We start from the raw sequence: 22190 nt of genomic DNA on the forward strand, positions 1-22190 counted from the left end.
GTTGTCGTTTTGACAGCAGTGTTTGTGGCCAGCGTTTGTTTTTGTTTTTCCATTCAGAAGAAGAAAAAAGGAACAAAATATAAAGAAATAATGCAGAGACATATTTTTTTTTAGAAAATCCTCCTTTTGATCACCGTAAGTCTACCGTGCCCAAACAGTGTGAACACCAACAAGTATATGGAAATAGAACACAGCTGCAGCTAAAAAAGCCATTACTTATAAATGGTTAGAGGCAGACTTTCTATAAAAAATTGGTTCAAAGTTATTAAAGAAAAAATACTGAACTTCCTGCTAAGATTGCAAAAAGAGCTGTACTTAGAAAGATGGAAGAAATGGATTGAATGTTTGCTGGATGATGTAACGGTGCCTGGCTGTTTGTTTTTGTTCGTCTGTATTGAAATTGAAAATGCTAATAAAAATGTTAGTATGAAAAAATACAGCTGCTTCGTTCCTTGCTGCAGCTATAACAGGGTCAATTGCTACAATAGATGTCTGTAATCTGGGGAAATAAAGGGCAATAAATGAGAAAAGAAAAGAATAAAACAAAGCAAATGAACGAATAAATGTTTCATCACGGTCGGAAGCACTGCTTCCAGGGTCATGCATGTCAGGCTTCCTCAGAGGACCCACCGGGGTTTGAGCTAATAGGCCGCATAGCTACATCCTGCTGCAAACAGCCCCATGCAGAGGGACAAAAGGTTAGACGGGCAGGCAGACAGACAGACACGTCTGGTAAGGCCTGTGTCTCTTAAGGGGGGCAGATGCTGCTACAAGTCTGTGGCTGACATGTTGAATTCCAGCAGAAAACACCTGGGATGATGCTGCACGGATTAGCTTACTGGATAAACACGGGCAGGCTCTCAGCTGTCACTGGTACAGTGAGACTCATATATTAATTTCTAACGATACACGCATAAAACATGTTATTATGACATTTGATATTGGATATGGTGGCTATACTGACAAACAGCAGCTGTCGGGGGTGTGTGGTGAAGGAAACACTATAATCTTTATCAAACCGAATCAACCAACCAATCACACAGACATGGAATTGACTGTTCAGCCAGCGATGCACGGCCCCACAACAGCAGCCTTAAAGTTTAATAACCATTAACAACCACTTAAACTGTGGGTGGGAGAAATAATGACTTCTTAAATGCATCAGGATTCTCTCAGATGATTCAGCAACAACGCACAAATCAGCTTAATTGGAATTCAGAGAGGCTCCCTAAAGCCCATGGCCGCTGCTCCTTCTAAACAGTGTGAGATGAAATCACAGTTTGCACCGGGGAGGGGTCGGTGAAAAGAGGTGTTACTCACCGAAAGTTAATCAGTGCAGAGCCATTCTTTTCTCTTTTTTTTTTAAATTGAACCAGGTTTAATTAAAATCTGCTCAAAAACACACATCTCTTAATGACAATATCCTCCCTCTGTGAAGGAAGGGGTCCGTTAGAGCTGCAATTTCACCTTTAATATAACGTATACAGATCAATTAAAGCTTAATTGTTTATCTTGTTGTCACTTTCATAGTCGGACCAAACCTATCCATGCATGTTATGAGACTTAGACAGTGGACGTGGAGGTGGACACATGCGCACACGCACACGCACACGCACACACACACACACACACACACACACACACACACACACACACCCTTCAATCAGTTCTTGTTTCCCTATTTAACTGAAACGTTTACGTGAGAACATTTTAAAACTGAAGCAGAGTCTACACCTACAGAGTGAGCTCTCGTCTTCTTTTCAAAAAGTTAATTATCAGTGGTTTCTTTTTCAAAACACAGTGGATCTACCCAACGCTACTAAAATGTCCTACAATCAGTGTGAACAATGGTGCACTACTTCATGTAAAAGAATCGGCTTTGGGTGTTGTTGTGGCTTTATATTTCACATTACATGCTCACCTCTTCCCCCTCTCCCTCGGGCCTGACTGCATCCTCCAACTGCAGGGGGAGTCGAGCCTCTGCCTGGCTCACCACAAAGATCTGAAGAAGAAAAAAAAGAAAAGAAAAAGAGATTCAAATTCAGAGGGTGACAAACCACCAACGTTTCTATTAGTCGTATCAGACCATGGAAAGTATCTGGAGACCACAAGCAGACTTTAAAAAACCTTAAAACCTCATCTGTGTGTGACTGTGAGTGAGTCACGTAGTGTTAAAACTCATGGATTTCCATACTGCTAACTTTCACACACAGTTGAGTTTGAGACTAAAAACACAGTGAGCCCCGCAACACTGTACAACATACATCACAGTTGTGTAGCTGTGTTTTTTAATGTTAGCAGACTGTTTGTGGTTTTGCAATAACATTAATTCCTTTGAAGAGAGAGTGTGAGTGTGTGTGACAAGTGACTTCTGTTGGATATACACTAGACTTAAAACCAGTTGAGTGGGGGACGGTCAGAAAAGTTTGAAAAGTTTGTGGTTATCGTTAGTCCCCAATGTAAGTCTATATGAAGTCCTCAAAAGACACCTAGGAATGAAGAGTGCATTATGCGTGTGGGTGTTTACATACTTGCATGGCACCTGTGCAGTTTCTGAGTATGGGGGATGTGTACTCACCTGCTTAAATGATACGAATCATGGATGAGCTGTTGTGTGTTTTAATCTAGATATGAAGGAGAGCTGCTGTGCATACAAAGAGGCTAGCGTGTGTGTGTGTGTGTGTGTGTGTGTGTGTGTGTCTGTGTGTGTGTGTGTGTGTGTGTGTGTGTGTGTGTGTGTGTGTGTGTGTGTGTGTGTGTGTGTGTGTGTGTGTGTGTGTGTGTGTGTGTGTGTGTGTGTGTGTGTGTGTGTGTGTGTGTGTGTGTGTGTGCGTGCGTATGTTGACTTTAGGGAAAGGTATGCCCACCCTCTCGATGTGGAGCTCCACGTCCTGCTGGGTACAGCTCTCGATCTTCTGCTCCACTTTCCTCACTGCCGCCTCCACGTCTACGATGCTCTCCTTGGTGATGCTGGTGGAGAGAGAGGAGGGGTGGGTGTGTGTGTGTGTGTGTTATTAACGCACATAGCACTTACAAAACAAACTCATCTGCGTGGGAGGCTAACTGCGTGAGACCAGTATTTCATCTAAACTGTGAATGACGCTTGCAGGCGAGCGTTTTCATTTTCAATGGTGTGATGAGCGTGGGATATGGGTTGTGTTAGATATGTTGAGTGGTGGTGTGAGGTGACAAAAGGTTTACACCATAAGCCATTACACCACAATTCTACACACCTTCTGGGACCCTAGACTGATTCTCGTCACCACATTAGTTTATCAGAAAAGGAGCACATTCCACTACACTTTGTTTTTCTAAAGAATGTGTATATCTGGTGGTGGTATCAAAGAGTGATCCATTATTTACCCAACTGTCTCAAACGGGTTGCGCGGCATTCAAACGAAAGCATCAGATTATTTCAGTTTACACCTTTTTTCTGGGCCCTTGGGAAGTACCCAGTTTTACTCCAAAAACGGTTTGAAATTGAGAGCAGGGGTTAGAATTCCCCCAGTAAGTATATGCACTCAAGTCAGGTGCAGCATGCGAGGGCTACTCAGCTTCAATTTTGTCGCTATTGGGTCTTTTTAAATCAATGCACCGTCTTCCTACACAAGTTCCCCACTGAAACCCAGAGCATTATCAGAGATATGTGACTGTCATGCAGAGACAGGGCCAGATGGGAAACCTTCTGCAAGACTTCACTCCTCATTAAAAAGCAGTAATGAGGGACTGAACACACTGGGTTACTGCTGCTGCTGCCCCCCTATCCCCATCCCCTCCTATCTCTAGTAGGAGTTCAGTTAGATAAATAAACCACTGCTTTAATAGCCTCCGCTGCACGACAACACATTGGAGGAAAATGGACAGATTTACTCAAGTCTGAGAGTTGATAAGATCATATGGAAATAGAAATACGACTCCATGTCACACTGAATTATTGTCTCAGGAGAAGAAAATTTGCTCTTGGTGTTTAACAGCTTGACCGGCTCTGTGATCCTACTTACAAACTGGCTCCCTTTTGTTACTATACTGAACTTCTACTTGGAGAATTACGGGAAGTACTCTTGGATACTATAATAGACCCATTTAACTTTAAATGAACTGGAATAAAGTTAGAGATCCTCGAAGCCAAAATTATAATACTAGACAAGGATTTCAAAAGGTGAGAGCGCTTAAACCAGTTACACGTAGTGAATGTTTTCACGGATCACATCGCTTTCATTCACAAGAGATATGGCAGATTAAACCGTTTGAACTTCTTACAGTACATTTATTTTGCAGCAGTAGGGCTGCCAAGGGTCTCAAACACACACCCACACACACCCACACCCACACCCACACACACACACACACACACACACACACACACACACACACACACACACACACACACACACACACACACACACACACACACACACACAGATTATTTAATTACATGTGTCTCACTTAAGATCACTTAATTAAATTGTGTGAGTGAGAGGGTGGCAGGGGCCAATAGAATGTCACGGAGACTTCCGCAGCAACGGCATCACTGGCCCCTCGGCATGATGAGAGGATTTACTTGTAATCCGGGGTCTTACTCGGCTTGTCAATCATCACACCAAAATGTGTGAAAGCAAGACGTGGGCCGGAAAACGCCACGGGAACCAACAGTGCCACCTGTTCTTAAGAGATTTAAATGTAAAAAAGCCCAACAAGTCTGGATCCCATAATCAATGTCAAAGCCTCTCGGTAAACAGGCAGACCGTAGCCTGACTATTTGGGAGTTTTGATGCAAGAGCACGTTGTCTTGGTAACCGTGTCATCACGTTCACTTAATCTGATGTTAGTCGGCAACGCGTTGCACAAAAAATAAACTTGCCCAACCACAACATTGCATAACAAGATTGAGGAACCAACACGAATAGGAGGATTCAATTCAAACTGTGAGAAAAGTATCTTGAAATGCGAATTATTTTCCAAAACACAATATCTTGTGACAGTGACACTGCAATTTTTTTTCTACAATATTAAAACATGCATTTTGAAGGTAAAAGCCCTTTCTTTGTATGTGCTCAGGGCCATTCCTGGAGCTAAAAAAGCACCGCAGAATAAAGGGAACTGAAGCTGAAAACTCAATGACGGCTGGCAGCAGGTCAGGTCAGGGGATTTTGACACCTCTGACAGAGTAGGGTTATTGTGTTCAGGCAACCCAGGTCAAGACTCGTGTGTGGGCAGCAATGACCTCAAAAATGACCAAGGGAAAATGTTTCTGTGTTTGGGTTGACTTTTGCTGCAACACGCTGCAAAAACCCCGCCACAAGTCTCCCAGGGACTCATTTATGAAACATGAGTATAATGAATGTGTGTAAAATGCTAATGTATGCACATTTTGGTATTCATCAAACATTTAGTAGCTCCGACTTGTTTACACATGACACAGGTGTGTACATAGACTCCATTATTCATCTTCTGGAACGTTTTGAACTAATGGTTTTTTTCTCAAATGTTTTCTCTCTCTCTCAAAGTATTACATTTATTACATCAATGTTTATTTTGTTGGTTGTTGCAGATGATATCTAATATACCCGCTGTTTAATTCTGAAATGCAGAATTCCAGCTACTATTTTGCCGCTCAGTCTTAAATGATCAGCGAAAGTGTGCTGGTAATTTAACAGTCTCAATCGAACTCCTTTAAAATATTTTTTTATGAGATTCTCTGGCAGGACTTAACAACAAACACACTTGTTCTGTCTTCAGTTTTAATGGCAGCGTTTGGTGAGTCCATGAAAGCCGTTACTTAACCGGAGGCTTGTTTTAAATGCTGCCGCAATCTCTGCATTGCTTCAGCTCTTGATTATCCAATGTCATAACTGCAATTTTCCGTCTGGCAGATTACAGTTGTGGGGAGTTGCCCTTTGCCTAATTTAGCAACACCTGGGGAGGTGCAATTTAAGAGAGGGATACATTATAATTAAAGTGATCTCACTTTACAAATATGTTGAATTCATGAAACAATCATAGTGCTTGAAAACCAATGCTTCCAAACACTTCTGTGTATCAGAACATTACATAACTTATGTAAAAAAAAAAAAATTGTGGGAATTTAAGTCAAAATATATAATTAGGCGTGCTCGTGAATGTCAACTGTCAGCCTGAAGCGGTATTGTTATCAGCCCTCCTCCATTAGCCCATTTAATAAAGTGCATATCCGCTGATAGACGTGGTCATTCAGACCACTGGTAGTTGGCCACAGTTTGGCTGCTAAAATGACTAATGATGCTTGGCTCTTAGGCATTTTCTTCCAGCTTTCTGTATCAGCCATCTCAAACAGGAACTCGCTCCATTAACACACCGCCGTGTCCCGCCTCGCTAACAGCCAGCCTTTTTGTTGTCAAGTGCAAAATGATTGATTCCTACGAGCCTCCACCTCGCTCTCCGATGTGTGAAAATGGATCAGCCCGATGATTAAGGGGGACGCAGGATTTTCCCACCATTGTTTGCTCCCCCCTCTGGACAGGAAGAGCTGTCTCGCTACTCACTTTGCGGCAAACTTGACCATCTGCTTGCTGGCACGATCTCCCACTGCGACCAGCGCCTGCACGTTGAACTGCTGCTGACGCAGGACCAAGAAGCATTGCTTGCCTGTAAACAAAAAACAACAACAAAAAGATAGTGACGGTTTGTGACTTTTTTTCATGCAAGCACAACAGGCTCTTAACATTCAAAAGTTCAGGAGCATTGTACATGTACACAGTCAAAGTCTGTGTGTGTGACTACGGATGGCAGAAGGCATCTCCCAGCTGTGGGGCTCTTTCCTTGTCATTCTACAGGTAAAGTGTCAAGCGTTTGTGAACTGAGCCTTCTCTTTGAAGAGCACTGTGTGTGGAGAAAGACTGATTGCTACCTTCCTAACAAACACAAACACACACCTAGGAAGAGTGTAAACAAGTGAGCCAACAAAAAAACTTTGGGACAGTTGACAGTGGGACCACCCAGGTACTTTGATGTTTGTTGCCTGTGAAAAAGAGGGGAGGGGAGTGGTGGTGGGGACAGCAGTGATGCCAAACTCCCAGCAGCAGATGCACCTCATCCCAGACCAAATCAGGATGTTATTCTGCTAACACGGACATCCTTACAGCGAGCAGAGAGAATGAAGCCATGAGTGGCAGGGAAGTGACTCTTGACTCTGGAAGTTATCTTGAGAGGAAATGGCTTAATGATAAATGACTGATACCTTCATTTTTATTTTTTTCTATAATCACAGGTTTAGCAAAGCAGAAAAAAATTGGGAAAAAAAAAAGACTTGAGATACTGTATATTTACCCCTGGCAAACCTGAGAAGGTTCATTGTATTCAAATGGAGCTATTTCATGGCTGCTGCCAGGAGCTGGAACCCCACATATAGAGGTTATCTGAGCTTACAGTTGGCAGACATGCTTGGTCGTACAATGATATCAAAAACACCCCCAGGTTGTCAAACTCTGGTTAACATGAGAGGAATAAAAAACAGTGTCTACACAACCCACACAGGGGTCTTATTAAATACTCACTTTATACAGTGTACCCTTTCACAAAATTCTTATTTTTTTTTTTACGTTTCTGAACGTCAATCATGTAGGTCATGGAAAAGGCGAGAGGCAAAAAAAGACAAGCAGTGTGTGTTGTCATTTGATCCTGAAGAGAAGGGAGTGAGATTTGGCTCAAGGGCACTAGTTGGAGACATTTGGCTATAGTACACCAAGGATTAACACACAGGTCATCTTCTCCGGGCTGTTTGTGTGTTCTCACCACAAAAGGAAAGAGCTGAAAAAGGTGAAGAAAGATCATAAGAGGGTTGAGGGGGTCAGATGATCTCACCTTTGGCTCTGCTGGTGTGGACTCTGGCACGCAGCCAGATCAGCTGGTCAGCTTTCTCAGGAGCAAGGTCTTGGATGCGCACCAATGCCCTGTCTAGCACATAAACAAACACACACACACAGAAAAAACATTTGTTACTTCAAAGGACTTTTATGTCTCTCTTTCCCCACCTATGTGCAGAGAATCTTCTCCCCCCTCCCCCTCCCCGCACACTCCCAAAGGCAGGAAAAGAAATGTGAATAAGCATGCGTGGGTGGGTGGGTGGGTGGGTGTGCTGCTCGCGTGAGTGTGTAGACGTACACACAATAAAATGCTCAAATTACAGACGTGCCCTAATAAATAAGACACACGAGGAGGGCCTGTTGAAAAGCTGTCTTAACGCGCCCCATTCTCATTGGCCTAGGTGACAAATTGACTCTAGTTTCACCTGTGTCACTCAGAGGCAATGCGTTTTCTCTCCTTATTATCAGCCAGCTAGACAGAGCAGACACTGAGGCTGCACGGGGAAGGGGAAAGCAGAGCCACCCATTTGGCTGAGAACTCTGCATCAACCCACATGAAAGCCCTCAACCCCCCCCCCCCCCCCCCCACACTCCCCTCCCCATGGCTGGGCCTGGCATGCAGGTGAAGGGAGGCCTCACTTTGTTCGCTGCCACTGGAGCTGAAAGAGCATCCAGACAGATGGACGACACCGACTGGTCCATCCGGGAAGTCTTCGCTGGCTATTAGTTAGTGCCGTTATCGCAGCAAGAGAGAAGAGACCGAAACGCATTTTTTCCACGATGTTTATCCCTTTATCTGTAACTTCTGACAGCCAGACTTAATTAGCCCTGAGAAGTTCTTGGTCGGGCATGTCAACTTAGTATTCTGAAAACATGTCATTCGGGACTTGCCGCAAGGTCTACATTTCAGTAGGCCATGTTATTCTGTCATGTTAATCTCCTGCCCTCGAGAGTGGATGTTAGCGTGAAAGATGCCGTTAAACCCTTTGTGTTCCATCTGTGTTACCAAGCATGGGGGTTGACCCATGTCATTGGCAATTATGACTGTTGTGATTACCTTGTGTCTTCAACAAAAGATGGAAGGAAGGAGTTCAGGTCAGCCAACCGACACTGAGCTTTGACCGACCTTGGTACTCTAGTCAAGTTGTGAACTGAACAAGACATTAAATGAACAACTAGCCTTGTTATGCAAGAGCCAAATTCATGAAAATAAGAAAACAAGAGATTTGTTTCTGGTGTCAGGTGACAGGAAATTGGGCATTGTGCAGCACCCAGACAAAGCTGGTACCTTGAAATAATATTCAAACACAACGTTTGTTCAAAGCAAAGGAAGTCTGTGTTTCCTGCTTACAGTGTATTTACCTCATTCTGTGAAATTGTTTTTCACACCTTGTGACAATGATTAAATCAATTCAGTGCATATGTTGTATGCACCGTGTTTAGGCGGTGCAGACAGGTGTTTGGAAAAGAGAGACAAAACACTGACAGCAGATACATGATGAAATATACTAAAATAATGATAATAATAATAATAATAATAATAATAATAATAATAATAATAATAATAATAATAATAGGGACAGGGGCAAGCCAAAATGCTAATTTGCCAACAATGTAAATCACTGCATATGACCGAGGCATCCATTGCTCATTATGATCGTTAAACTCAAAATATAAATAAATATATTAAACGTAGGTCAATCTCTATTATTTGTCTCTATGTTTAGGGTGTTTGGCTACATGTTAGGTTTGATACTAACCCAGTTTTTGTTGTGACTGGATCATAGGTGACACGCCATATCGGTCCTTGGCAAAGTCCTGAAAGAAACACAGCATGATGTCAAGAGATCAGTCTATTCATTACATCACTAAATAAAAACATCACGCTCTAAAAAAGGCCAATCTACCACTTTGATATCATAACCGTCTGTCTGGTCTACTACATCTACAGATAATGAGGCTCAGCTTATTTTGCATACAAACTGTTGCAGAGGTGTGAAAAAAGCCGAGGCAGAATCAAAGTCAGACCGAGAGGCATGGGAACTAGAGGACGAGCACTGTGTGTGTGTGTGTGTGTGTGTGTGATCTGTAGGGGGATACTTACATCTTCCTCTGTGCTTTGTTGTTCGGCAGCCTGAAACAGAAAAGAGAGACGACGGGGATTTTGAGTGCCTTGCAAACAGCCAGGAAATAAACAACAAGACAGTAACCTGTTATGTTCAAACAGACAAAACATTCAAAAACATGCACGAGAAAATGGAGCAACTTAAAAAATGCAAAGGCATTAAGTGTGTGTTTTCATCTTGTGCTATCGGGATTTGAATAAAAGATAAATAAAGTCTATAGCTGATGCCTCAGATCTCTGGAATGCATAGGCGCTTCCACACAATACTCTGTAACACATCACAGACAATGAGTAATGGCAGCAGGAGATATTGCTCTGTAACGGGGAACAGCGTTAAGTGGACAGATTTTTTATCTCTGCTCGGCCCCTTCTAGGCAAATGGAACGATAAAAAGTGGAGTCCCTGGCAGAGGTACAATTCCATTTCCTATGCAAATTGATATTGGAGCTGGGAAATGGCTGTTGGCCGGGGGAGTGAAATGGAATCTGCCCCATCCTCCATGTGATAATCCAGTGGCATGATGGATGATATTGCTGCTTATGATCAAGCGCATATAGACCTGGCTATGGCCGCGAAGCAACCGGGCCACACTCCAGCCACTGAAGTGACAAGTGTCAGCATTAAAAAAAAGCGCACAATGGCAAATTACCCAAGCTAACAGTCACTCAATGAACATTCAGCTTTCAGGTCTTCCAACACCCCCCAAAGGCAATGCTAGCTGCATCCCAATGATAAAAGGCAGCAATACACAGTGTATTAAACACTGACAACACCTGCCTCTTCCTTAAAACTTGCTGACTGGATGATTTGAGCTGGATGACAGGAGAGCCTTTGTTGCTTTCGTGTCCAAACCACTTGAATGGTGACGTGCCGATGCACTGGAGGTCTAATTATTCTCTAGTGTTGAGCTATAGATGACACGTTCTCACAGTAGAGCCAGATTGCCTCATTTATATCCTACATGTTTTTACTCCCCGAGGAAGAATTTGCACTGATGATGATTCCCAGTACTGACCTTATTAAGCAGACTGGGTTTTAGCTAATGCGAGCCAATTCTGATACTTTAACCTACTTGTGTTATTGGTCATGTCCTGCACGTGAAATTAGTTTTCTGTGCTTTTTAGCTAGCAACATGCCCATTAGCTGTGTCTTATAACTTGATTAATTTTTTTCAGCGTACACAGTACGGACAGGTAGCGGATCATGAGGAGATATTTACAGATTTTTTTTTTTTTACAAAAAGTGATTTTGACCATACGCGTTCCAGAATCCACCTTTATTCTTATTAACAACAAAACTTTAGAAACTGAAGTTAATAGAAGACAACGGAGGCGCTAGGGAATGTTAGGTTAGAAGGTTTTTAGTGGTTGGTCGGGGGGAAAGAGAAAAGACAGCTCCACACACAGGTGAATCAATGAGCTGTGGAAACGTGTATTTAAGCAGACACCTTTTCCAGTCAGCTATCCTCAGACACACACACATACACACACAGGATGGCAAGAGCAGCATCAGATGGGATCGCTGATTATGTCAGCGGCTCAGGCTGTTTGTTAGGTCTATATATAATGTATAGGTCTAGAATGACGTCCGGAACAATAGAGTTCAACACGCACCAAAGAGCATGATAGACAAATCAGATGTTCCGTTTTATAGCTACAGCTTCGTGGTTACTTCCATGAGAATGTATTGTTCTCAGTGAGAATATGCAGCAAGATTTGATATTTAGGGGGAACATAACCACTGGTATATCAGCTTTGTTCCGTGTCTCAGAAGATAAGTAATTCTGCAGAGACATCTGATCCACAAGCTTATTGGATGTAAAGAAACACGGAAATCAGATTGCAAAAACTGCCGGTGGTAACCGTGTCCTGTCTGCCAACAATGGGGTGGTGACAGATTTTAACTGTATTAAGGAGGGCCCTTCTTTTAAGCATGCTTTTGGATCATTTTACAGTGTAATACATTGGTACACTACACTTGTTGGTTTAACACCATCTGTCTCCCGTTTTTTTGTTTCCATCATTAATAAATCAGGTCTATTTAAACTTGTCCTCATCACGGTGTGTCATAAAGAGAGTACGTGTGTGCCAGCGCGTGTGACTCTTCGGTGCAGTTGTGTGAGCTACAATGATAAAAAGCTGCTTACATGTGTTGTGCACTCAATGACAAAGAAAACAGCACTTTGTTTGGGTGGATATAAACAAAGCAAAAAAGGACAGGAATACTTAAACAATGGCTGCCATTGCCCCCTCTGCGTCTGACCAAACCCTCACGGACCCCCTGATGCCCGGCAGAGCGGCACGTCACAGCCTTACCAGCTGGAACAGAGAGAGAGAGAGGGAGGGGGCCCCACGGATGTGCAACAACCAACTAGGAAAATAAAATAAAAACAACACTGACCAGCTTGGCCTGTTTCTCAGCCTTCTTTGCAGCTTTCTCCGCTTCCTTCTGCTGTTTCTTCAGACCTTTCTTTGACGGGCCTTGCTCCTCCTCTCCGGCCGCCCTGCAAACAGGAAAACACGCACAACGTAAACATTGAAGTCACAACTTCCACCTTCTATTTCTCCCGCATCCCCTAAGGGAAGTAGTTGACCGGCCTGGGAAAAAAAATAAGTCTGAGCCATGATCGCCACTTTGCGCTATATACCTTTAATCCCATTGTTATTGCAAAGAAAACAGCTGTGGCCAGTGAGAGAGCAGCTAAGAGCAGAGATGACAGAAAGCCAGATTAGCTAGATGAACACTTCCAGCATTAAGAAGACGTAGAGTAGTCTCTCAGAAGCGCCGCCTAATCGTATACAGAATCTGTTAAGGGGAAAAGATTATCTGATTATGATAACATTTTAGTCTCATGTGAGATTAAGGGCGCCTTTATTTGCTAAATGCCACACAACACAACAGAACACAACGGCAGTGCTGATAAGCGTTTGATGTTCAAACACTTCCTTCTTCTGTGTATTCAGTAGGCAATGGACAGGAATGTCATTTAACATGGTCAATTAGGGAATTAAATTAAAAACTAATTCGAATTTAAGATATCTGTCATAAACAGGTGTACAACGTTAACAGTATTTGAGACTAGAGCACAAGCACGCATTTTTGGCATATGATTGTAAGAGAATATTTAAGAGAATTCTACTTTACAAATGCCGTCTTTGCTGAAATAAAAGATGGGGTGATTTCTGTGCAACGATTGGAACGATAGAAAGTGATGTGCCAATATCTTCTGTTCAAAGACCGTTCGACGATAAAGCTGCAATAAAAGGCAGGTGATCATAGACTTAATATTGTTTAAATAGTCTGCCCTTTGCACTTCTCTAAGTCAGACCTGCAGTCAGTCACTGTAATAAAAGAGCGCCCGGACTTCATGTGAATGACTTTTCCCCCCAATGAACAGGTGTCTAGACCTAGAAGGAAGCCCATGGAAGCCCATGAGCAATATGGGAGCAGTTTGGATTTAGTCACAGGAAATAACAAGGACCAAAGGCTAACTGGAAATAGCAATAAAGCCTAAACAAGATACAAAAATAATCACAACAGACAACATCCTTGTCTTCCAAAGGAGGACTTCAGAACAGCTTTTTCCTTAACTTCCTCCTTAAGGCCAAACACTGTCCTGAAGTCACGTCTTATAGGATTTTACAAAAAAATTTTGTTTTGTCGAACATTTTCAATAAATTTAAATCATGAATAAATCATGAATCCCATGTTGCTCAAGAGATACCTCACACTTAATTTGGGAGTTACGTTATTGTTTGTTGTTGTTACCTAAAACACACATGAGTAAAGGCTTTGCGTTATAGCCTCTTAAGATCCCAGATTGCACTGAGACAGAGAGAGTAGTACATTAACGAACATGCCCTCTGGCTGCCTGATTTATATGTTCAACAACCCACCAGCTGTATTAATAATACTACATCGGCTGGATTTTTTTTTTTAATTTTTTTACCCTCTGGCAATGTTATATTATTAGTCTCTGACTCTCTCTGGAGCATTTGTCCATAAACACCTACAGTGTGCACTCTAATCCATACACAAACAAACTCTGCTGTTGTTTTTCGTTGCAAATTTAATTCCACAATGAAAAAACGATGACATGCTGCACGGTTAAACATAAACAAAAAGCAGTTTATCCTGTTTGGCAACAGCCAACAATACGTTGACAAGCGTTTACTGATTAAACATGTAACAGTCTGAACAATGAAGGACGAGGACATTAAAAAAAAATTGCTATCAGTCCTGAGGCGTAGTCGTCCAAAGTGCAAGAAGTGACATGGACAACCGGAAGTGATATACAGTAAAAGGCAATGACTGGTAAGAGAAAATCAGTTTTAGTGAATATAACTGCAGGTCTCTCCAAGAAGAGTGGAATTTCAATTTTTCTGTTAACAATAATTCAGGTAGACTGATATATTTGACAACCTAAAACTGGCTCTCTAACACACCAAAGTACCGATGTGGCCCATGATGACCAGGGGCCAGACTGATAGGAGCCCACAGAGGAATGTACATGAACAGGACCTGACAGGTTCCAGATGTAGCCAAAAACCTGTTTACACGTAACTGATCGTTAAATGTTGTGTGTAGTAAAACAAGAAGTGTGTGAGGGAAGGTGGCTCATGACGTTAAGAAATGTCTAATATCAATATTGCCTCTCTGCGAATACACTTTGCAAATGAAAGTTCAATGACACTCCAGCTTTGAGCCTTTGTTACCTTTTGGCAAGTTGGATTCAAGACCTTTTTAATGCCGTTCAAAAATAAAGTAACTATCAACTTAACAAAAAAAACTGGACAGAAAATTACATCAATTAGGCCTACTGAGGGTCAAATTCCATTGTCACAGTAATGTGAACATATCGGATCACGCCATGCCTATGTATTACACATGCATGAATTAAGCACAATGAAGCATTTTGTAATGATAAAAAAAGACGATACAGATTATTCAGTTTTATATTACAAGAACAGAAAAAGTGATTGATGAAATGATGAAACTCCCCATGTCTTAGCAGTGCACTGTTAAAACTTTTGAAAGATTAACTTAGAGAATATCTCTTCTCTCGATAAGCTAGCTTGCATATGGGCTGATATTCTGTTGAGCTTCATGTTGTTGCTAATAAAAACATTTTGATCATTTTGGTAAAACTCTCATTTCCTTTCATTAGGTGTCAGATGATGCAATCTGCTGCATGTTTCGGTAAGGCAGGCTAGTTGCTATCACTGCTAGCATGTGCTACTTAAAAGCGTTCCGTGTAGGCGCTGCAGTGGCAAGAGCCGATGTGACAGGCACGCGCCCTACGCTTTAACATCTTGCTTACCCCTGGACATCCTCTTTAGTCATGTCGAGCTGTTTTCTTGGAGAACGAGGACAAAATAGTTTAGGGCTGTCAGACAGAGAAGCACAACATCAGCTGTTCAAAGCATGGACGTGCACAGGAAAGAAGGAGGAGCACTCAACGGCCGTTCCGGCTCCGTCTGGAAACGAGTGGATGAAATTTAGTTCCGGCTGACTAATTTTGTCACACGGGAGCAGCCCAAAAGCCCACGTTACAAATTAACTTAAATTAATTCTGGAAAATGATATTTATAGGTTATCTTTCTTATCAACATGAGAAAATTGATGAAGCTTCCAAAAAGGTAAACGTATGTACAGAGGCAGCATGCAGGCATTTGAGTGTAAACATGTAGTAGGCCTATACAGTGCTGTTTGAAAGTTTGTGAACCCCTTGAGCATTTAACCATTATTAATTCATTTATCAATACCAGTATTTTTTATATTAAATAACAGATGTTTGTTTATCAATTCAACATTTTTCTTTTCCAGAAATCAATTGTTAAAAGAGATAAAACAAATTATTTGCCAACTGTTGTGCAAAAGTTTGTGAACCCTGGTGGGCTGCATTGCTTAAATCGAGAAGGTAAAAACAATCAGGTGGGCCAAACTGACCATGACCAATGTAATGAGAGATATTTAGGGAAGAAATTGGGTGGCACAAGGTAAAACAAGGAAAAACCAAGTCAGTTTAGGCTCACCAAAGTTAACCCATAGCCTACAGGTCAGACATGCTAAAAGGGGAAACAAATCTCAGAGGATCTCAGGAATAGAGTTATGATGTTGCACATTTGTCTGGGGAAAGCTATAAATTCATACAAAAAAGTTTGAGCTCCATCGGTCCACCGTGAGGCAAATCATCTACAAATGGAGAGCTTTAAGAATGACTTAACATCTGCCTAGAAGTGGACTGAATTCCTTCAAAAATATCCTCAAGCACCACAATAAAAGTGATTTTTCTGGTAAAAGCCAACCCAAACGCTATTGACTGGTATTGATAGAAATTAATTAATAATGGTTTAACACAATAAAATTCCAAAATGCTCAAGGGGTTCACAAACTTTCAAACAGCACTGTATATTACCGTTTTAATAACAACAACATCAATTATACTACTACTAATAATGATAATTATAATAATAATCAATTGTGAAGACTGACATTCAACCTATGCAGTGTAAAGCTAATTCCAAATGTGGGAGTATTTTCTATCTGATATAAAATACAGAGAAACCAAGAAATATTAGAAAGGGGTTTAAGAGCATGGCCACCATGTAAATATTGTAGTTTGTGGGCTGATGTGTCTTGATTAGACAATCCCTTAATGCTGAAAAACTTTAAAATGATTAGCCATACACATGCATATATTACAGTGAACAAGATAATGAAAAATGACATTGTATAATACTCATAGTTCATTAACCTTGCACACCCACGACAATGTTCACATAATGCACATGAACACTTGGCAGTATTACTGTTGCAACAACACGACCACCTTGTGTGGGCTGTTTGACGCCTCTGTACGAACGGTACCGACACTAAAGGTGAAACGTTGCTTGAAATTACTGTCACGCCTTGGTCGGAGTGCTCTGAGTGCGTCCAGGTATCCAGTGACCTTTGCTGGAATGGCAAGTGAGTGATGGTGGTTTAAATACAGTGGGGGGTCATCAAAGCTTTTCTCAGGCTGTTGGCCACAGCAGCTCCCGAGGAAACAGCCTTCCTGCTGCTCACTTTCCCACCCAAACAATGTAACCATTAGTGGGGCGGGTCACTGCCCAAAAGGGACCTGCATTATTTATGTTCCTTTATTCCTTGGTTTGCAATAGCCCTTTAATATAATCTATCCACTTTACTTCAGCTCATAATTATACATTTAATAAATCTCAATATAAAAACTTAGATAAAGCCTTGTGCAGACTGGACACTGGTCTCAAGCTGGAGTTTGAAACTGAGATGCACACTGGCAATGAATCACCAGTAGAAAAAAACTATTTCCTGCACATTTCAACAGCTTTGGCCTTTAACCCATTAAGCAAACAAGAAGCTCTCCAATACAGCAGCATGCAAACATACGTTTGTTACAACTAATATATTAGATATCAACAATGCTGGGTTATTGCAATATTGCACAGGAAGGTGAGGATTATTTGCAAACGATGACGGTCACAGTGCAATAATATAGGTATTATATTAGAAACATATAGTCTGCTCTTTTTAATTAACAGCTGTTTATAATTGTAGCCCAGAAGAAGCTGTATATTGATTCTGGGGTTTGTGTTTTTTTGAGCAGTGATTTTTTTCTTCTCAGCACACAGAGAGGGGAGAAGCTATTGGGGCTATGGGAACTTTTTTTGTGCACTCAATGGGGCAATAGGGAAGAAAACATGTACTTGAAAACATTTGTACTGGTGATGGCAGTTAGATATTTAGAAGATGGTATGACATCCATGGGAGCAAAATTATTGGTAAAATTCACAAGATAGGTGGCACAAAGATAAGTTGAAGTCTCAGGAGCGTGTCATGTGGTATTAAAAAAAACATATTCATATTGTTTTTATCCTTTTTCTTGTTCTTCCACCTGTTCAACCATGGGGTAGTGGCCAGCTATACACATCTTATATTTTGATGTTAAAAGGCAAATCATGTTTAGGGTTAATTCATATAGGCCTACTGTATAGCTACACATTTTGTTTTGCAAACTTCTTCCTATCTGTGCATTTTACCCATTTTTCGTGATTTAAAAAAAACATGGCAAGTATAATTTGGCATGTGCTTTAGGTCAATATTATCCCCATTGTATCAGTTTAGTCTTTGATGTGAACCCAAAGCCTGTATAGTCCAACGGCAACCTTCGCTGATAAAGGTGAAAGAAGCAGATAGAGAAGATTCAGCCCGAGTCAGCACAGCTCTTATGCTAATACTGGATCATCTGGGAACATTTCCAACTGAAAAAGGCTCCTTTTGTTTCATCCTGCCTCACTGTGAGAGAACGGAGCCCCCAAATATCCATTAACCGTGTGGTTAGATTGGGGCAATTCACACATTTTCTTTCTTTCTTTTTACATGTAAAGAAATGGAAATGTCTTTCCATTTGGAGCCTTGAATGGATGCCAGCACTGCATTGCACAGCAGCCATTTGACGACTTCATTCTCCTTGTTGTCTATTGTTGCTGGCTTCCTTTGGTCTCCTACTTGAACGTCGCTCTCTCTGTCACCACTCAACCCAGATACAAATCTCTAGTGTTGCAGATAGAAGAGCCCACAGTAAGATTGATGTGTGCGTTTTCAGGAACTTGTCATTTTCGCGTCTCGTCTTCGTATATATCAATCTATTTAATTCCAGCAGATTTATTGCCTATGATATATTGCACCAGTGATGGACAAAGACTACGTTTGTTCATTTGCATGTTCAGAATATATAAGCAGTGTCCTGAATACTATTATTTAGTTTGAGTTGGTACGTAGCTGAGTTGACCCCACTGACCTAACCCTGTGAAACAAATGAGGATAACACTTGTTTACAAGCCGAACACAATGGGGGCCAGTATATCTCGCAAACTGAAAGGGAAGATAAGAAGTCAAAGGAGAACTTAACACGCTATTTTTCTTTGTTAAGGAGCCATATGGGCGCTAATTATAACTGAGGATTTGAGCTTTTGTGGCGTGTAAAAGTGCACAGATGTTCTTGCAATTACAGGGCCTGTCTGCTCAGTCCTCCTTCTGCTCCTCAGCCAGATCAGGTGGAGACATTTGTGTTTAGCCCCCCACCCGCCCCTCCCCCCAACACACCTCATCCCCCAAACCCCTGGGGGCCCGGAGGAGCTGCTTTTAGGTGAAAATGCACACCACACAGTCTTTGAGAAGCATTGAATTTCTTTTATTTTTTACATAAAAAAACACACACACACACACACACATTTCAAAGGTACAAAAAGCAGCATGCAGTTTCTTTTCTTTTACAAAAATTCCAGTGTGAATGACGACAATAAATAATAGCTTTCAGATAATCACACAACCTAAGTGCGAACACACAAATGCTACAAACTATGTACAGTTTTTTTTTCTTCGATAAAATGCAGCAACCATTCATCAAAACAGTAAAAAATTGCATTGTATGCCTGAGCTTTGAAACAACAACACAGATCGTAAAGATGGAAACAAGTCAAAATGGATCTTGAATGTAAAGCTGAGTGAATGGAAATGAGGCACTGCCTGAGGACACAATCTGCATCTGGTAACATAACACCAACAAACCCTCACATCACACACACAATTGCAGTAAACAAAGCACAAAAATTAACATGTATAAAAAAAGACTCTTTTTCTTTTCTTTTTTTTTTACAGCTGTACAAAATGTAGTTAAGTTCTTTAAAATGAAAGCTTAGTTGGTGTACTCTCCAGAGAGCATCAAGTCACAACAGAGTCTTGAGATTTGACTTTTGCTTTGTTAACTTAACAAAACACTTGAGGACTCGGACTCGGTCGAGACGGAGGAAATGTGCCCTCGCTTTTTGGTCATAAGAGTTTTCTGACTGGACCTGCTGCTGAGTGTCAGCGCGCTCCGGGCAGACTTCTTAAACTTGACTCCCAGGAAGGCGTAGAGGATGGGGTTCAGGCAGCAGTGAAAATAGGCCAGCGCCTCTGTGATAGAAATCCACGTCTCCACCGCTTTCTGCAACGAGCACGACTGGGAGACCACTTTCAGCATGATCAGGTTGTCCAGAAAGATGCCCACGCAGTAGGGCAGCCAGCAGGAGAAAAAACACAGGATGAGGATGACCGTGGTCTTCAGAGCTTTCTTCTTGAGCGCCTGGCCCTTGGAGCCTTGCGACAGCCGGGCTATGATGATGCAGTAGCAGATGAGGATGACCAGGCCGGGCAGTATGAAGCCCACCAGGATGTGCTGGAAGCGGAAAGCCACGGTCCACCTCTCCTGAGGCTGTGGGTAGATGCGCTGGCAGATGGTCCTGGAGTGTGCCGTGGCCCGGCTGTCATCTAGAAAGTCATAGTTTGAAGAGCCCGTGGTGTGCACCCTGGCAAACACCATGTCGGGTATAGTGAGCAAGGTCGCAGGCAGCCACACGCCCACGTAGATGGCTCTGCTGGCCAGAAGCTTCCTGGTGGCCTGGCTGTTGGTGGCCCTCACCACTGCCAGGTACCGGTCTATGCTGATGAAGGCCAGGATGAGCACGCTGCTGTACAGGTTGACGGTGTAGATCATGTGAACAGACACACAGAAGAAACTCCCAAAGTACCAGTTGCTGACGGCGTCCACGGCCCAGAAGGGCAGAGTGAGGACGAACAGGAGGTCAGCCACGGAGAGGTGGAGCCGGTACTTGTCCGTCATGGTTTTGACCTTTTTCTGGTAGCCCATGACGACCACCACTAATCCATTGCCAACGATGCCCAGCACAAATATTATTCCGTAAACGGTGGGCAGGAAGATCTTGTTGAAGTTGCTGCCGAGCGCCTGGGCACACGGCTCCTGCAACTCCTCTGAGCTGTTGTAGGTGATGTTCTCGTCATCTATTCCAAAGTCCTCCTCGTCCATTACAATCGTGTAGTCATACTGTAAAATAAATAAAAATAAAGAGATTTAATGGTTGGAAAACTGCTTTGGTTTCAAATAGCTGATTCATGACAATTTTTTTTTTAAAGTTTAAAATCCTCATTTTCTAAGTTGGAATTGTTTTTTAAAAAAAATTCTTCTTTTCCAGACCACTCTTTTTTTAAATCTTTGAAAAAGTGAATTAAAATTTGACAAAAAAAAAGTTTTGTAGCGAGTCACACTAGCCTATGTCAACACCCGTGGAACGTGATAAAAATATATCCAACTGTCATTGGACATTAAAACAGCCTCAAGCAAGAACAGCGCTAACTGACACACATCAGTTGAGAGAATTACGAATCAACAAACTCACCTCCATGTTTACCACTCGACTCGTTGGTCATATAACGTTGTTGGGACGCGGCGTGAGTGTGTGTCTTGTTGTTTTGAGGTGCAGGGTGATCAGTGGCTTCTCTGGTAGAAAACCTACTCAATAAATACCGCCGGTGCGAGCGTGATCCCTCCCCCCATCGAGAGGAGGAGGGCCAGCAGGATGTGTGCGCGTCTCCAAAAACGGCTTCACTATAAAGACACTCTGCCCGTGGTGCAGCCGGGGCGTCAGTTAGAGTGAAACTTTTTTTGTCCTAAAAAACCCGCCGTTCTGTTATCTGTGCAAAAAAAAAAAAAAAAAAAAGAAGAAGAAGAAAAACATGAACCTCGTGTGCTGGGGCCAAAGTGAAGTGCAGGAGACTTCTGTTGGAGTGCGTCATTGTTATTTGTCCACTGTGACTGACAGTTATTGAAGGGTTTAGTAGGAGGCACTGTTAAAACTGATTTCAAATTGATTTTTATTTTTCAAAATAAAAGTGCACCAATTGTATAGTAGGCCTACATTTTTAGAAGAGTAGCCTGGTATACAGTATACACCTTGCAACAACTGCAGCATCAATATAGGAGTATTAAAAGGGGGTCGAAAACATCCAGCTCAGCATCACAAACACACTTAAACAGCCTTAATAATGGAAGATGCAGTGCTACCATTGAGGTCAAAATCCTAAAACACAACTTTTGAAACAGCCTGATAAGTATCCCCATAGCAACTGTATTGGAGAGTCAAAGGATTTATATCAGTGTTTGATGTTGTAATGTTACCTCAGCAGATATAAACTCTATTTAGAAAAAGGTTATTGGAAAATTGGAGCAATTGTAAGATTACACACGCTCTTTCTGGTGATATATCCTGAGTTCTTGAGCCCTCACATTTAGCACTTCTCCACTCGGTGAATTGAGGCCTGACATTTAGAATTGGTCGTTCGGGGTGGGGGTGAGCCTTCTCCTC

At 42.1% G+C, this 22190-nt stretch overlaps 2 protein-coding genes across 2 annotated transcripts in view; both read right to left on the reverse strand.

Annotated features, from left to right (window-relative positions):
* dars1 (aspartyl-tRNA synthetase 1) overlaps positions 1–15416 on the reverse strand; it is a 28160-nt gene extending 12744 nt beyond the window's left edge. Inside the window, exons 1-8 of the mRNA XM_080037631.1 lie at positions 15287–15416; positions 12367–12469; positions 9946–9975; positions 9602–9659; positions 7840–7932; positions 6522–6624; positions 2868–2970; positions 1922–2002 (exon numbers count right to left, since the gene is read on the reverse strand). Of these exons, the coding sequence (XP_079893757.1) occupies positions 1922–2002; positions 2868–2970; positions 6522–6624; positions 7840–7932; positions 9602–9659; positions 9946–9975; positions 12367–12469; positions 15287–15309 (594 nt within the window). The 5' untranslated portion in view covers positions 15310–15416. The remainder of the gene's footprint in view (positions 1–1921; positions 2003–2867; positions 2971–6521; positions 6625–7839; positions 7933–9601; positions 9660–9945; positions 9976–12366; positions 12470–15286) is intronic.
* Positions 15417–19164: 3748 nt separating this feature from the next.
* Positions 19165–21319, reverse strand: cxcr4b (chemokine (C-X-C motif), receptor 4b). The gene is made up of 2 exons (XM_080038649.1): positions 21225–21319; positions 19165–20872 (listed from the first exon to the last, which is right to left on the reverse strand). Exons 1-2 carry the CDS (start codon positions 21228–21230, stop codon positions 19751–19753), a joined length of 1128 nt encoding a protein of 375 aa, XP_079894775.1. The 5' UTR covers positions 21231–21319; the 3' UTR covers positions 19165–19750.
* Between the last annotated feature and the right edge of the window lie 871 nt (positions 21320–22190).

This window comes from Ammodytes marinus, assembly GCF_949987685.1.
Source record: "Ammodytes marinus genome assembly, chromosome: 12".
Lineage (NCBI taxonomy): Eukaryota > Metazoa > Chordata > Actinopteri > Uranoscopiformes > Ammodytidae > Ammodytes > Ammodytes marinus.